A 17,736-nucleotide genomic window follows, 5' to 3' on the forward strand; every position below is an offset into this window, starting at 1 on the left:
CAATTTTTATGTTTAGTGAAGCTATTTCAATTTTAAGCAAAGCTTTCTTTCCCCAATCTCCGTTAAAAGCATTTTGATAATTCTGGCAGGACTGATACTTCCGTTGCCGCAATGCACCCTGGAGCCCTTGAAATTGAAAAGCTCCAGTAGAAATTTACAAATTTAGGAGAACAATGCCTTGCGACCCTTGCCCTTTCAAAAACGAAGCAATACAGTTAAAATTTCAAGGAATAGTCCAGTTTTTTTCATGGCAGTTTTCATCTTCATAAACAGTAGAACCTTTAACAGCCACACCCCCAGCACATTTCCATCTCAGAGTAATTAAATGTAGTATTAAATATTACTGAAATCGTCCCGACTCTCTCTCTCCCTCTCTCATGTGATAAATATTACATGAGAATGTTCAAGTGTACCCAACAAACTAGATGTACGAGTGTGGTGTTGCTGTGCTGCATGGAGCCTCGCCGACGGGCATGAAACCCTGTCGTCTAACGATCATTCTTGAAATCATCAGATAGTCATTATAGCCAAGCTGAACTCTGGACGGTCTACTACGAAGGTCTGGTACACCAACCAAGAGGTTGGCCACATCATTATGATTATTGAACTAGACAAACCCTTCTCTATTGAACCATATCCCTTGTATAGCATGGGCAAAGTGATATGCAAAAGGTGTCGGTTGCTACTCAAAAATCATCATTTGGTACTCAGTATTAGTCAGTGGATACAACAAAAATTCCGTCCGAAACGTTTCGCTAGGCAAAAGACCTGGATGAAATTGTTCCCCATTTGCCTCTTTTTTTTCCTCCTTCATTTTTTTTTATTTTGTGAGGGCTCCTGTAACTGTAGGGTGGAAACTTTCACTGAAAATATAGTGTATGGTAAGGTGCTGTCAAAACAGAGAAGCGTTCTCCAGATGATAGGTTTTTAATATTCTACTCACACTGGTACAGCAACCTAGAGGTTGGCCACATCATTTTGTTCATTGAGCTAGACAAATCCCTCTCCTCCCCCCCCCCCCTTCTCTTTATTTATGTATTTAATAGAAGGGCACCTGTAACAGAATGGTGAAAAACTTCACATGGCCAGTTGGAAACATAAAATTGGGTAAGGTGCTATCAAAAAAAGTCCTATTTTTTTATGTTGACTCTCTTTTTCACTGTATACAATTGTCTATTTGTGATGTACTTTGTTAGAACCCTGAAATAAAAGACGAGATTTTTAAACAAAAATAATATTCCTAAAAATCTAGCTGCATGTATTAAGGACTACAGTGTTAACACACCTTGTTTTTATTCTACATTGGCCATATGGAGTGCACAGTCATTACCCACACACACACAGAGGTTTCTTGCATAGCTCTGACAGAGAACTTATTTCCCCCCACACTAATGGAATTCAGGAAAATGCATTTTAGGGCTTGGGCCATTTTTTATTCTTGGGAGGGTTTTATGTCGGATTTCAGTCATAATGAAAACCGATCTAGGGGATTGCAACTCCAATTTTGATCAAGCAGGGGCCTCGTTGCGGAAATGAAGGCAGAATTGAGGAAGCTGTTTGTGAGGCATACATGTAACTACTTATCCCATATAATGTGATGAATGACTTGTTATGGATTATGATATTTTGTTCCTTCCGGTGGGGCGTCGTTCTTGCAACGAGTATTAAGAGAGTGAGTGGGGGAGGGATAAGGACAATCCACCTAGGATTGTTTCTATTTCTAGGCAATCTCGGTCTATATTTTAGCAAGATGGCAATAGGCTTTCTACCTGCGTGTCAACAACGTTTCCCGACATGCTTGCTTAGCATCTCATTGCATAAAATACTAAAAAGCAGCTTACTCTTTCACAGGTACATGATTTGTTCTTCGTGAAAACCATGTGAGAAAGTTTTGTTGTTTTCTCAACATGTAGACACCGTAGTAAGCTGAAACTTTCACAAGTGAAAGCATTGAATAAATTTAAAGACACTGAACACTATTGGTAATTTGTCGAAGACCAGCCTTCTCTCTTGGTGTATCTCAACATATGCACAAAATAACAAACCCGTGAAAATTTGAGCTAAATTGGTCATTGAAGTTGCGAGATAATAATAAAAGGAAAAACAACCCTATCACACAAAGCTGTGTGCTTTCAGATGGTTGATATCGAGACCTCAACTTCTAAATCTGAGGTCTCGAAATCTAATTCGTGGAAAATTACTTCTTTCTCAACCTACTTCACTTTAGAGGGAGCTGTTCTCATAATGTTTTGTACTATCAACCTCTCCCTATTACTCGTTACCAAGTAAGGTTTTATGTTAATAAATATTTTTAGTAATTACCAACAGTGTCCACTGCCTTTAAAAGCAATCCAACAAATATTGATGTTTCCCATGATTGACATTTTCAAAGTATACTTTCTCTTACATAATATTTACACATAATAAAAGTGTACACATAATATTTATACTGCAAGTTTCCACCAGCATGTTTCAGTATTGAATACTAAAAGTACATGTTATGCAATAAAAATGCTTCCAGGAGAGAATAAAAGGATTAGGGAATAATGTGATGGTACCATGATGGAAAGCTGGAGAGTCACCGCATTGTTGCGGCACGGCTCTTCCATGGCAAATCAGCATTTATTTAGAAAACAAGTAGTCGTACAGAGATTTTTTTTTGGGGGGGGGGGTTATGGACGAATCATTACACACACACAATATGATTCTACAAATGATACAAATGGCTCTTCTAGTCCTGGACATGAAGTCCTAAAAAAAACATTCCCCTAGATTTACTGATATTCCGGCAGCTGCTGACCTTTAACTAAGATGCCTGGCGCCAGCCATGTAAAAAACAAGATTTGACAACGAGCATTTCAACACCGAAAACAGATAGTTTTATAATTCATAATTATAAAAATTATCATGAGGATCCCGTTAATGTGATGACTGCCACATCAAAATGGACCAACCATAAAGGAGGACAGAAGTAGTGGGGTCATTCTCAAGCGATACTCCCACCGAGTTCATCACCATCAACCTCCGCCTACGCTAAGGTGTCGGGAATAAATATATACCAATCTAGCAATGCCAGGTCTCTGACCTTTATCTACAGTACACTCACACCCTGGGTAGAGTATTGTTAGAATTTGATTTAAAAAACGAACTCAATCGACTTTCCAGTAGACTAGTGCCAAATTTCTTAGAGCTATTTAAGTATAAAAAATATCAAAAAATATGCTTATCAGAATGAAGTTACCAGTCAAAATAATTTGTCATTATGTACAATTTGTGACTGGTAACCTGCTCATTTCTGCCAAGTAGACAATTGTTAAGCAACATTCCTGCTTTTATAAGCAGACCAAAATGTATAGCCTGGGGCCCTGGTAGCCTCTTTATGTGTATGTATAAAAAAAATATATAAAAAAATATAAAAATAAAAACTTCCAGAAAATCGAAAGTGCCATTTGGGGATTTTGAAACCAGAATTGGAATCATTTTCACGTATCATGAACTGAGGAGCTCTCCATTTATATCCTACTGGTTACTGCAATAAAATACACTGAAGCTTTTAAGAGAGTTACACATCGCAATATGTTCATGTGCAATTCAACTTGGACTTTGCGATATTTTGGGGGGTTTTCTTCATGTGCAATTCAACTTTGTCTTTGCCAGAGTACTTTTTCAGGTTTATTCATCTTTGACTTTGCAACGTCGCGTCAGTTTAACTAAATTGTATTCAATACTTTCAGAGGTCAAATTCAGTTTGTGATGCACTCGTTTTGGGTTTCTCAAGTCCTCTCATAACAGCGTTTCAATTTGTGTGCTTTGAAATAATTCCGAACTTGTCGTTGAATACAAGAAACTCCAATGCGACGGGCTAAAACATTACGACCTCAATGGAATTTTAGAGTCTGTGCCAGCATCTGTATTTCAACATGCTGCAGCCGTACTGCGACAGCTAATTGCCTTACATCTTCCCAGTTGGTGACGTCAACAGAAAAGCGAATCCCAACTCCCGTACCCAATTTGTAGGAACGAAAGAGGCTGAACATACATTGTAGACAGTTGTGCATACAGAGCACAACATGGTTTGAATACAGCATTGTATACAATCAATGAAACCATGTATAAAAGAGGTGCTTCTAAGCTTTGTGCTAAGAGGAATTGAAACCAAATTTGTGTGTTTCTTTTCCTCTTATCATTATTTCAGGACTTGGCCTTCACTTTTTAAGGGCACAGCAAAATTACCTCTGATAAGGGGCACTTCTATGACGAAAATGTTAGTTTGTATTGAAAGCTTGCAGAGGGCACCAACGCAAAAGCAACTGTGAGTGCCCCCAGTTTTTGGAGACTTGTTCTTTTCATAAGATGTTAATATCTTGCAAATGAAAACAAGCTTCGTGTATCCTTACTTGAAATATTTCCATTCAATTCCCACGATTATTTAGCATAGAAATTCCTCTTTTGCATAACAACATTTATCCCTAGTCAAACAACACTACCCCAATCTTATTTGCAGGGAAATTCCTCCTTTGCAAAACAACATTTGATCATGGATGGTCAAACAACACTACTTTGCTACTTTCAAATTTAACTTGTGGCATACATAAATGTGTGGCTCTCTTTTCTAGTCAGTCGTGCTCTTACATTGTGTCATCAGCCATTTGCTTTAGCCCAGGGCCAAATTTCACAGCTCTGCTTAACGGTAAGCAAATTTGCGTGCTTACTGTGGCAGAAAACTTTGCTTAAGCCTTAGCGTATTTCACAGGTTAGCAAAAAAAAATTTGGCAGCAATATTGCGTGTTTACCGTGGATTTGCATTGTAACGTCATTTATTTTCGTGCAGTAAGCACCGGAAGGTTAGCATGCCTTTGCGTGTGCTTACGGTTAGCAGCGCTATGAAATAGAAATCTCACAGTTAGCAAAAAATCGGCCGCTAAGCAGCGCTATGAAAATGGGCCCTGCTAGGAAATAACCTAGCAGGGCTAATACATTTAGATTCTTTCATAGCAACCTTTGTTTTGTAGATATTTCTTGTTACCTGTTTGTCTTGTCTCCTTGTTTGTAGTTTGTCTGAGAGGCTGTCTTCTACAAGCCTGTGGCTTAATCTGACAGCCTCAAACTCTTTTTGTTTTGGTTTATCAGGAATAACTATTTTCCCTCCATCGCTTATTATTTTGCTTATAATCTATGGAGGCCTAATATTTTGTTTACGTTATATCTTGAGAAGAGTGGTATGAACAAAATGTTGACTAGAATTGACTTGAACTTACCTCTATACTAAAATATCCTCTATCGACATAGTCTCCTAGGAACAAATAGCGAGTTGACGCAGGATTGCCGCCCACTTCAAATAGCTTCATTAAGTCGTAGAATTGGCCGTGAATGTCCCCACATACTGGAAAACGAGAGACAAGGAAGAACCCAACATAATTATAACAATAAAACAAGGTATTACTGCAAAGCACTCTACTTAGAAGCACAGAACCTCGTAAAAGGAAGGGCAACATAAAATTGAGTTCAAAAAAGGAAGAAGAGCTCTATAAAGCTCTTGTTTGACGACCAAGGTGGAGACGACTAGGCCCTGTTGCATAGCTCTGCTTATCTGTAAGCAAAGAATCGGCACTTGCAAAAGCAGTTAAGTCCAGCGCATTTCAAGGGTAAGCTTGTGCGTGTGCGTACTCCACGTTACCATGCATTCTGCACTTACACAACTAGTGCAAAAGATCTGTGCTTGCAGGTAAGTCATATAGTTTGGCGCTAAGCAGAGCCATGAAATTGGGCCCTGATGTCACAAGGCGGCTTGGCAAAATTTCATTGAGCTGCTTAAGCATAAAAGGAACCTCAGCACAACAAAATTCTGCTAACCAGAATAAGGCTAAATACTGACACATGTACCCACTGTGACTGGCATCCTGCTTTATATTTCTGCTTAGCAGAACATTTTTAAGCGCTATAGTCTGCTGAAGCAGCTCTATTAAATTGGCTCTTTACATATTTCATATCAATGCTTAGCTGAATCAATTGTTTCAAAAGTTTACAATGCTTAGTCAGGGCAACCAGTCAGCAATATAAATAGCATAAAGTGTTAGCTGGTAGCCTATCTCTTGGAATAAAAAAAACTGTTTGTGCTAAGCAAATTTGTAAGCCTGATGGTCTGTTTGCCCAAATCAACCTCCAAAAAGAACACGGGCTGTATCAGCAAGTTTGCCTTCAGGCATACAGTCAGAGAAAAAAACACATCACTGTCAGGAAAAAAACGCCACACTCCTATAGTCCAGGGCATTTTCCCCTCGGTTATCTAATTGTGACATACAGGACAGCAGGTCTTGTGACTAAAAATAGAACAACCTTGGAGAAAATTTGTCTGCCATGGTGTGGGGACAGCAGCAGCGCTCAAAGACACTGCCAGTCAACCGTACAATTCCAGAGGGTTAGGTTGGAAAAGTGGTGAATCGAACTGGAATTTTCAGTCCCACAAGGAATGAGGCATCTCCTTAGCCTTCCTTTCGAACATCAACAAAATTAAAGATGAAATCTTAAGGACACTACAGCCAAAAGAAAGGGTCACTGTGGCAAAACAAACAAGGGCTTGGCTATGGTCTTCCCCTCCCCCTCAGATTATTCCTAGCCCTTAGCCCTGTCAGCTAGGAAAACAGAAATAATCAAAATTTGATTCTGAAAAAAGAAGAAGCTCCTGAAGGTTATCTGTTTGAAAAGAACCTTGTTATTGTAGCTTTACAAAAGGTCATTTTGTCAGAGCAGTAAACACAGAACACTTGGATGAAAACCCACTATTTTCTTAAGGAGGGGATCCGAGGTCAAACTCAGTTATGTGATCCACTCATTTTCCAATAGAGAGAGACGATATGAAAGTGTGGGAAAAAAACATTGCAAGTTCAACCTCGCGCTAAAACAGTGTAAAAAGCCACTGTGTTTGATACCCTTCAATTCAGGTGCAATTTTTCTGTCAACATCCAAAAGCGTGCGATGACATCACATTTTAAGTCAAACTTTTTTGTAAGGGGAATCAGTTTTGAGTTAGTTCCAGAATTTTGATGATGCTCAGGCCAGAAATTTCCCATCCCTAAAAAAAAAATGAAAAACTAGAATACTGAAATTTCTAATCCCTTGATATACCAACCTGTTACTGGAGCCTCTATTTCTAGCATTGTGGACTCTCTCCTTAGTAATTCCGCACCCTTGTTGATTATTTTAAGTGCTACATCTTCTTGTAAGCGACCCTCTAACACAAAATGTTGCTTTAAGACATCTGGTCGTGGCAGCCCCTGGGCATCGAACACTTCTTTCATTGGCAACCTCCGTGACGGAGGATACGGTACGCCTGTTAAGGAAAAGAGAAGAGGTAAAAAATTGTGAGAGTGAGGTTTATGTAATTCCCAGGTAGCTTGTAACTCACGAACGCGGGACGAATGTGAAGATGATATTTTGACAGGATTCTGCGCAGGATGTTACAAAACTTGAAAGGGTTCCTGGGTAAATAACCAAGACATTTTTCAGCCGTGGAATTTCACCGGGGCCGTGGCCACTGTTGCCCTTATCTTGGCCTTGGTACCCCATTAAATCTTCCCCACAGACTTTAAGATTTTCCAATGGAAGTGCCCTTTGCGAAAAAAAATTGCCCTCTCAAATTCCGCGCCTGATTTTCTTACCAGGAAGTGTCTTTATAATACTAACATAGACAAAGTGCTAACACACATCGGTGTATGGGTAAAAACCAAAACTAAAATAGACAAATTATTCCAATATTTTCAGGTACACAGTCCTTGACCTTCCCTCTTGGAAGGGCAAGCAGTTCCCTCAGGTAAGGGGCACCTCTATGAGGAAAACATAGATTTGTATAACGAGTCTTACACAGGGCACCACACCCAATTTATGGTAAAGTGTCTTGCACGAATACGCAAGCGTCCTGTGGGGGGCCTGAACCGAAATTGTCACAACACCAGAACTTGTGTTCTCGCCCAAGGACACTCATGCCAAGTGATTTTTTCCCTGAATGTTGATTTTTATTTAGAAACATTCAATCAGGTTATTGATCAATTGTGACAATATTTTTCTCTAAATGAAAATACAGACAAATATCTTTATCAACAATAATTCAATCTTCCGATCCCGACTGCACTACAAACGGAAGCTCCGAGAGAGAAAAAAGGAATTTCCCCTTACACCTACACACCAATGTACTTCCCTTCTACTATTAAACAAAAACAATCTAGGTAAGAGATGTAGATCCTCAGATTTTACAGTATTGAACAAAATTGATACAATAATCCATACTTCTCGGAACTCAGCGAAACATTTTTCATCTTTTTAGCAGCCGGCAGATAAAGACCTTTAGCCTACAGCGAAACAAAACTTATCAGCAAAACGGTTTCAATTTGATTGTTTAATAATTCAGCATGGATCAACCTCCGATTTCACACAACTCTCGGTATCGGTCCGCTCCCCAGCGAGCTATTAACAGACCATCATCAAAAGTGTAATTGTATTCGCAACACGGCAAATCGGAAAGCAATACAGGATTGTCAGTCTCTCTACTCTGGTTAAAAATGAAACTAATTCCGGACTTTGGAAATAATCAAGAACACCGCCAATTTATCTGTGTGCTAGCAGTTGTCTTTTTATGTTTTTAAGGCACTGGACATATATGGTAATATATATTAGAATAAATAACTCACTTGGTCATGAGCAATGGAGAGCTATTGATAGTGTAAAACATTCTGAGAAATGACTCTCTCTAAAGTAACTTAGTTTTTGAGAATGAGGTAGTTTCTCACTAAAATGTTTGACAAAGACTTCAGGCCTTTAGCCTTTCTCAGGCATCTGAAAGCACACAAATTTATGCAACAAGGGTATTTCTTCTTACATTATTTTCTTGCAACTTCGATGACCAATTGTTATTTGATGTATACATCGAGATACACTAAGTGAGAATACTGGTCTTTGAGAACTACCAAAGATGTATAGTGCCTTTAAAATTGATTTTAAACCCTGAACTACTTTTGACCCCGAGCCAAAATGTATTTATAAGTCATAACAGAATGTTACTGTAACTGGTCCACAGCTGCCACCATTTGCAGCTTGCAATCAGGGAGATTTATTTTAAACAACAATCAGGGAGATAATTATAATTAAATAATTCAACATACTGGAGGGACAGTTTCAATCGTTAGGGAGCTTTTCAAACCGTTCTTAGGAACATTAAAAGAATCAGGCGGAGTTCGCAGCTCTGAGTGACCTTGAGTGATTAAGTCAACAGACAACTTGGTGTGAAAGTAACTGGGAAAATTAAAGGGAACGTATACCTTTGAATTGTGGAACTGTTTACGATTGTTTTGATCCTACATTGTAGTTAAATGTTTACATTAAAACTAACCTGTGATAATTTCATTTCAAAAGGTGGTCGCATTTTTGAGATTTTGCCGTAAATCTGGAGCAGATATGTCTACATAGAAATACACTTTGAAATTGAAATACACAATCTGAGAAACGTTTCTGATAGAAACTCTTCTCAGAGTCAAATACTTGACGTTATCCTTTTTTCATAACCACATTACTCCTCCAAAAAACGCTTTATATCAAATGCTGCTGTACTTCAAAACAAAGTAAGTTTTTATTGCCAATAAATATGACCATCTCTAGCAACATTGAACACATCACGGTAACTCAGCACACAAACTGTTATACTCTGAATATGGTGGTATGATACCATGTAAAGCATTTATAAGTTTACTAAGTGCAGTCCTCAGTCCAACAGAATCAAACAAAACCTGCAGTTGGATTTTGACAGATTTGGGACTGCTTTTGGTTTGCCGGCAGGCCACATGGGCCCTTTCCTTCACCAAAAACAGAGAGCCCTCTATGTTCACCCTGTGACCAGTTTTCAGGAATACAAGAGCTCTCCAAGGACAACAAGTCACAAAGAGTAAACAAAAAGACAGATATCTTCACACACTTCACCTGAATGGGATCAGGTCCTGGGACACACAAAGTACAGGTAATCCCCCTTGTGGGAGGTCTAAGGGCTTTTGTACCCAGTGGGTGGGGTTGAGCTACGGATTCACTTGGTTCCAAACATCCACCCATCAACACACACAATCAGAAACAGGGCTTGACACACCCACTAGGCAGTCAGGTGCTTCATGAAGTATTTACTATGATCAAAACTGTAAATATTTTATTAGAGATCATGTCCTTCTCATATAAAGAGGACTACCATGTCGGCACACAGATTTATGCCAACATACACAAGAATTAATTAAGTCTTGAAAGAGAAAGTCCAGGACCAGAGATGTTCCTAGCTACCAACAACAAACACCAACTAAATATTTAAAATCCAACAAACATCATTTAAGGAAGCATACTTTTGGTAATTAACTTGGCGTATCCCAACATATGCATTAAATAATAAATATATTAAAGTTGGGGCTCAATTGATCATTGAATATGCAAACAAATAATATGAGAACAAAACGCCATTGTTGCACAGAGTTGAGTGCTTTCAGATGCCCTGTTCTGGCCTCTTGACTGGATCCTTTCTAACACTAAATTTTTGTGGTTGAAAAATTACCTCTTTCTTTAAAACTAAATTACTTAAAAGGAAGTCAATTCTAACGGTGTTGTATAATATCAACGGCTCTCTGGTACTCGTTATGAAGAAAATATTTATGGTCGTTAATTTATGTTAGTATTTACCAAAGGTACACTCTCCCTATAAGCATTTTTCACTTTCTCCTTCCAAGTCAGTCTTTAACCTTCAAGCAAAAATGTACGCTTAGAATAATCACAATCACCCCACAACCAAACAACTTATCTCAGACTCCTAAACTACCTCCATTACCACAATGAATTTAATATAATTCACAACATGACCCCAACTCCCACAGACTATAATACTGTTGATTCTAGTTCATCCTCCTTCACGACCATAATCAAACAAATCATCTGAGCATGCTCAGATTCCCCCCTTCTCCTCTAGCCATCCACGGAAGTCCACGGAGGTCGGTCTGTCTAAGAACGTGTTTACAGCCAGTAATCTCTCTCTCCCTCTAACGGTCTAGAGTGGCTCTCATACTATTTATACAGGGTTACCGACCCCCCCCCCCCCCCCCTCCTTCAATATGATTGGTAATTGCTTTTTTATCGCATAGGCTGTGACAGGGATGAGGTATACACTGCGACACATGCTGCTGTACATGCAGTTTTTGCATACACTATTGCTAATCATGTAAACAATACACACGGAGTGTTTAACATTTTAACAATCTACCTGTGTATAAACAATCAAGGAGATTTTCACATCAAGGTTTGGTGTCTTAATTAACAGGCAACTTGCTAAATCATTTGTTGTCAAGAAAAAAAGTTCACAACCGTTTTTGTCCAGATCAAGAGGATAAATTTCAACTGCTAGAAATTGAGATATGGGTTTTCATGTTTTCTCTGCTCAGAAAGTAATTCAAAAACATTTAAAAATAGCATGAAACACTCCCCCACCCTCTTCCCCACAAAACAATTACTTACTTGAAAGCATTGTTAAAATGAATTTTTAAAATGTGTTGACCTTTAAGCAACCCAAACCCAAATCCTGCCATTAAAGATTGTTGAAAACCCGCAGCACAGTTTTCCCTAAATATTTTATAAACCCCTCTTTCAGTCGACCGACCGCTCTACCCACATACACTATTGATAAATGCCAACTGCGTGTCTATTTTGGGACGGATGGATATTTTTAGCTCGTAGGCTGACCTGCAAAACTAACTAGAGGTTGCGGGAATACCACTCTTGTAGATTAAAGGATGTCCTACAAAGTAGCGGAACAGACAGTCGATGATTTCGTAATGTTTTGACTACCTTCTTTTCAAGTAACAATTTACTGAATGTGTCAATGCAAACTGATATGATAATAATAAAAATAATAATAATGATAATTTATTCATTTATATTGCGCCCATTCCATAAAATGTACACAAGCGCATAACAAAATAATTATAAAAATATCACCATTAAATAATTCTGCATAAATTCTCCTCTCAACAGTTAAACTTAGAGGCTAACTTAAACGCCTCGTTTTGGAAAGGGCAAGGGCACCAAGGCGTTTTCTCCTTGGTAAAGTGCATTCATAGGAAATTGCCTAATTGGAAGTGTTCAAGGCTCAAACTTAACACGAGACCACAGGCCTTAGGCCAGTTATTTTAGCATCGCTAAAGACTGGACCAGTCGGACGACAGTCTTGCATTCACCTTTCAGTTATATTGGGTAATAAAGTGCAAACAACATGCTTAACATCCCTTATGGACAAATTTAGATAAATCTGACACCGTAATGTCCTTGGTTTTTTGTTCAAATAAGAACAGTTTAAAGGCAGTGGACACTATTGGTAATTACTCAAAACAATTATCATCATAAAACCTTTCTTGATTAAGAGTAATGGAGAGAGGTTGACAGTATACCATTGTGAGAAATAGCTCCCTCTAAAGTGACGTAGCTTTCAAGAAAGAAGTAATTTTCCACGAATTTGATTTCGAGACCTCAAGTTTAGAATTTGAGGTCTCGAAATCAAGCATCAGAAAGCACACAACTTTGTGTGACAAGGGTGTTTTTTATTCCATTATTATCTTGCAACTTCGACGACCGATTGAGCTCAAATTTTCATAGGTTTGTTATTTTATGCATATGTTGAGATACACCAAGTGTGAAGACTAGTCTTTGTTAATTACCAATAGTGTCCACTGCCTTTAACATCCCCTAAGGACAAATTTAGATAAATCTTACACCGTAATGTCTTTGTTTTGGTTCAAATAAGAACAGTTTAATGCATGTTTTCTGACAGTTTAAAAATTTGTCATTCATTAATTTTGTTGTATTTATTCTGGTCTCGTAAAAAAACAATATTGGTCCAGTACACATTTTGAACAACAAGCAGTCAGTAACACTTTCTACATTTATTTCAACCGTTGGATTCATTCACAACTTTGATCATACTGCTGAACAATATGTTACCCAGGGCTTTTCACTGATCTATGTTTCATGGTTCCCTTTCAAAGGTGTCTTTTGTGTGGGACTTGTATATTTGATCAGACCTGTATGCTTCATTTTTGAAAGGGCAAGGGCACCAAGGCATTTTCTCCTTGAAAAGGGCACCCTATGAGGAAATTGTGAATTTCTACTGGAGCATTTTAAGGGCATTGAGGCAATGACCAGGGGCCAAGGAGGCAATCGCCTTTGTTGCCTCCGTGAAGTATCAGGCCTGTTTGATGCAACATGAACAATGGGTGTTTTACATGAAGCAGTGGGAGCTCAATGACCTAGCCAGCCTGATTAGTATGCCAGAATTTTGAGTTGTCATTTGGCCAGCGGACCACTATTATTGGCCAAGGGAGAATGCTTTAACCTTTATCATATTTTATCATTGGCATATCATTTAATAAGAAGACTAAACGTACATGTCAGATAAATATTTATTAAAAGTTGCTGTCATAAACTACCTAATGTCAAACATGACACATTGCCAAAGCCCCCACACCCGTATCGATCCATACAGGTAAGAAGACCACTTTGAACAAGCAATTTTAATGTGGATTACAGGTGAACACATTACATGACACAACTATTGATTTTTATAGTCAATTGGAAGCCAGTGGAGAGTCATAGAACTGGTAACATCTGTACAAGTCAGAATTTTTCATTATTCTACAGATAAGAACAACTTCCCCTGGGAAAGAAGGCAGTTTTTAGGTGAGGGAAAGGGAGTATTTTTTAGGGGGAATTAAAGCATAGACTGTGATACCTTCTGATTTATTAAATGGTGACATTCCCAAGTGAAAACTGGCCTTGCAACATTAACACTTACTAAGAACTGTTTAGGTCCTTGTTGCAATTTGTCCTGGAGAAAACTGACCTTGCCTCAACAAGAAAATTCGCTCAGAACCAAGGTTTTTTATTGCAATTTGGACTCATAAAAAGTGCTTTTGCAAATTTTGGAGCTCCACAGTTCTGAACAAATGAAATGTCCAATCTTTGAATTTGTGGTGCACTGTACTGCAGAGCGACATGGGGATGGTCAGTTTAATCACGGGTGCATGTCCATTTATGTGACAGGGTAGACTGATCAAGTCGATTGGTTGATAACCAAACAAAAAAGGTGGCATAAAATATGTACAACAAACAATTCCACAGACACCTGATACTGTTAAGTTAACAACATCGCAGGGCTGCTGATATCATCAAAAGTACCTGTGACCTCTTAGACCCCTGGCAAGCACCCCCCCCCCCCCTCACAAAGTCTTCTTTATCTAGCCCAGGCCTGATACTTCACGGAGGCAACAAAAAGGTGTTTGCCTCCATGCCCCCTGGCCATTGCCTTGTTGCCCATGAATTGCTCCAGTAGCAATGTACAATTGCCTCAAAGGAGAAAATGCAGTGGTGCCTTTTGCCCTTTCAAAAACGAAACGTACAGGCCTGCCCTCCCCCACATCAATGTTTCATTGTCTAGCCCCATTGCCAACTTCCAAATTGTTCTTACCGACTTCATTTTGTCAAAGATTAAATTCTAGGTCTGCAAATTACACCCAACTGGGGTCATTGAATTTGTCTTGTACACCTACTTGTCACAGAGTCCAAGTTTGAGAGCATTATCAAACACAGTGAGAGAGATACCCTTTAAGTGGTTGATAGTCAAGTCCAAAAGCTACTGCAGACTGACCCAGTATTACACGTGCATGAAAGCAGCTGCTGAGACAGGAAAAGAGGCTAATGATTTTCCCTGGGCTCCATTAATAAACAAGGGACTGCCTTAGAAAATGCATTGAGTGGTGTCTCCAGGAGATGGGTACCAGGATGTTAGTCTTGATTCAAGTCAACATTGTGAGGACGAAACCTCAGGATGTGTGGAGTGCTTGTTTTGAGATCAATCAATTTGAGACTGCTTAAAGAAAATTGATTCTCAGCAGCAATGTCTTTCAGATCAGGCAGTGAATTTCTGTTACTTATTTTTCACCAAAAGTTTATAAAGGAGACCTTTCCCAATTTCAACACTGACATTGAAACTATTCCTTTAAACACAACACATCGGGTGAAATTAATCCTGGATTTTCATTGGTTTTCTCAAACAGGACAGGCCTGATACTTCCTGTGGATATTGCCTTGGTGCCCTTGAAATGCTCCAGTAAAAATTTACAATTTCCTCATAGGGTGAGCTTTACCAATGAGAACGCCCTTGCTCTTTCTAAAAAAAAATGAAGCATACAGGCCTGGCAAAGGGTAATCTACTGCTAGTAGGGCAATACATGAGCGAACTAAATTTAAGGGGGGGGGGGGGCACACAAACTCATGACAGCTACAGGCTGCGTATCAGCACTTTACAGTTACACCTACATATAATGTAATCCTCACCCAGCATTATTAACGAGATGAGAAATGCATAATCAAGCTGCGTGAACGGACATCTGATGCAACGTACAGGAGATGGCATCGGACCGGTGTGCGTCCATGCATTGAGGCCTACATTTCACGCTTCAAGCCAGCATGATGTGTATGTACTTAATAAATGTAGTGCACAATTATCTTTTCCTGCTGTTAATTACTTACTAGAGGCGTGTACATTCACCTTCCAAGTTTTGATAAAAGGGTGTCCAAATTTGCTGGAAATTCAAAAACTGAGTGTGCAAATTGTTCACTTACAATACATTTACATGCAAGTGACACAAGCCCGGAATTTCATCTTTGAGAGGGCAAGGCTATTTTCATTTTGAATAGGGCACTTCCATTAGTCTTTTGGAAACTTTTGAAGGGGCACAGAGGCCATTGCTCGTTACAAAGTAAGTTTTTATGCCGGCAATTATTCTGAGTAATAACCAATAGTGTCCAGTACCTTTAATGTATTCATTTGCAGAGACAGAGCATACCCATGACTGTGAGACACTGGGTATGTCGTTACTATTCACTCTATAACCAGGTGTTTCAGTTTTAACAAGAATCCACAAGAAAGGCGTTGTCTCCTATGACTCATTCCCAAACCTGCTACTGTCAAATAAATCCAGTTTATTTCTCAGGAAAAACCTTTTACAATTCCATTTTAAAATCAGTTCTCTGTGAAATCATACTCAAACGGAGTGAAATGATCTCCATGTTACCTATGATTATTAAAGGTATCAAACAGAATTGGTAAGGATACAAAGTTATCATTGTTTGATTTCAATAAAAGCTTAACTGATTATGATATTAATACAAGAAATTGAGGGTTGGGGGATGTAATATTATTTCCCAATGAAATCTAACTAATATTAAAAACCTTTATATAAAAAATAAAAAAACCTTCATAAAAAATATATAATAAAAAAATAAAAACAGTTTACATGATGAAATTGTACATCATTTATCACTATTTCTCGTGACACTTATTGGATTGAGTCCAGTTCGTTCATGTTCGCTGCTTCATGTTTATATGGTTGATCACACAAAACATGAATACGGTGTGCCACTGTTTTGTCAGCTCTATCAATCCCGTACATCACTACAGTATACATATTCCTTAAATGAATGAGAGACCATGACTCCTTCATTTTATGGCATTCGGTCGAGTTTTCTTTTGTGAAGTAGGCAAGAAAAGTAAGTACTCCTTTTCAAAAGAAATGCAACAGAACAACACATACAAACTGCCAAGCGTGAAAAGTTGTCTTTGTCTATGTACAGTACACCAAAATCGTTTTCAAAAGATGCAAAAGCAAATTTTCCACATCATCTGTGAACTAGATTGATGTAAATCCATCCCCCCCCCCTCTCACCGATGTTGATTGTCTGGGACATATGAGCACAAAGCATTGTCACATCATAAAACAGGTTGAGTTAGTACCAAAGATTGCCATGGGAACTGTGCCTAGTTAATGCTCGACTGCTATTGTTCGTAGTCCAGATTGGTTGCTACCCAATTTCAACTGATTTTCCTGATTGGATAACAACTCTAATATTGACAGCAAGGACAGGTCATTGGATGAGTTACCAAGTCTCATATTAAAATGGACAATGCAGGGATGTAATGGGCTGTTGAAAATAAAACTGAACTATGAGCGCAAAGCGTGAAAGCTTTTGAGCATGAAGCATGCTAACATAAATTTATCTTTGGTTTTAAAAGCCCTACTCTTCATTATTTTATTTTATTTTATTTATTTATTTATTTATTAATTTATTTTGTTTGCTTAATTATTTATTAATTTTTTATTTTATTTTTTAAGGGGGGGGGGCAGTGGAGTTCTGGATTAAAACACAAATAATGCTGACTACTTTGTTCCTCTCAAGAAGGCTTAAGGTTTGAGGAGAGAACAAAAATCAGGGAAAATCCCTGATACTATCTCAGGGAGCCCAGTATGATTGACTTGCTAATCATTAATGGTGCGTCCCACCCTTCACAATCTTTCATCAGAAACTCAAAAATAGCCTTATCTAGTTTTCTTCTCAATCTGATTAAAATAATTATGTAGCAAGTGTGGAAGAAATTCTAACGAAGAAAAAAAAAATTCACAAAGATCTAACACAGAAATCTAATTAAGTATAATTTACAGACCGTGTAACATTTCCCGGAAGACGACAAAACATCAAAGATTCTTTTCAAATTTCAAGGCTCCGATACTCGGTAAATAAATATACTACTTCATTTGATTTGGGTCATTTCTTAGAAGGGAAAAAAAAATAATAATAAAAATGCATTGCAGATCATGTTGATGGTGTACCTTGACA

General features: G+C 38.4%; 1 protein-coding gene across 1 annotated transcript in view; it reads right to left on the reverse strand.

Annotated features, from left to right (window-relative positions):
• LOC139953325 (protein phosphatase 3 catalytic subunit alpha-like) overlaps positions 1 to 17,736 on the reverse strand; it is a 92,691-nt gene that overhangs the window by 48,325 nt on the left and 26,630 nt on the right. Inside the window, exons 2-3 of the mRNA XM_071952823.1 lie at positions 7,130 to 7,330; positions 5,259 to 5,383 (exon numbers count right to left, since the gene is read on the reverse strand). Of these exons, the coding sequence (XP_071808924.1) occupies positions 5,259 to 5,383; positions 7,130 to 7,330 (326 nt within the window). The remainder of the gene's footprint in view (positions 1 to 5,258; positions 5,384 to 7,129; positions 7,331 to 17,736) is intronic.

Source organism: Asterias amurensis, chromosome 21 (genome assembly GCF_032118995.1).
Source record: "Asterias amurensis chromosome 21, ASM3211899v1".
Classification (NCBI taxonomy): Eukaryota; Metazoa; Echinodermata; class Asteroidea; order Forcipulatida; family Asteriidae; genus Asterias; species Asterias amurensis.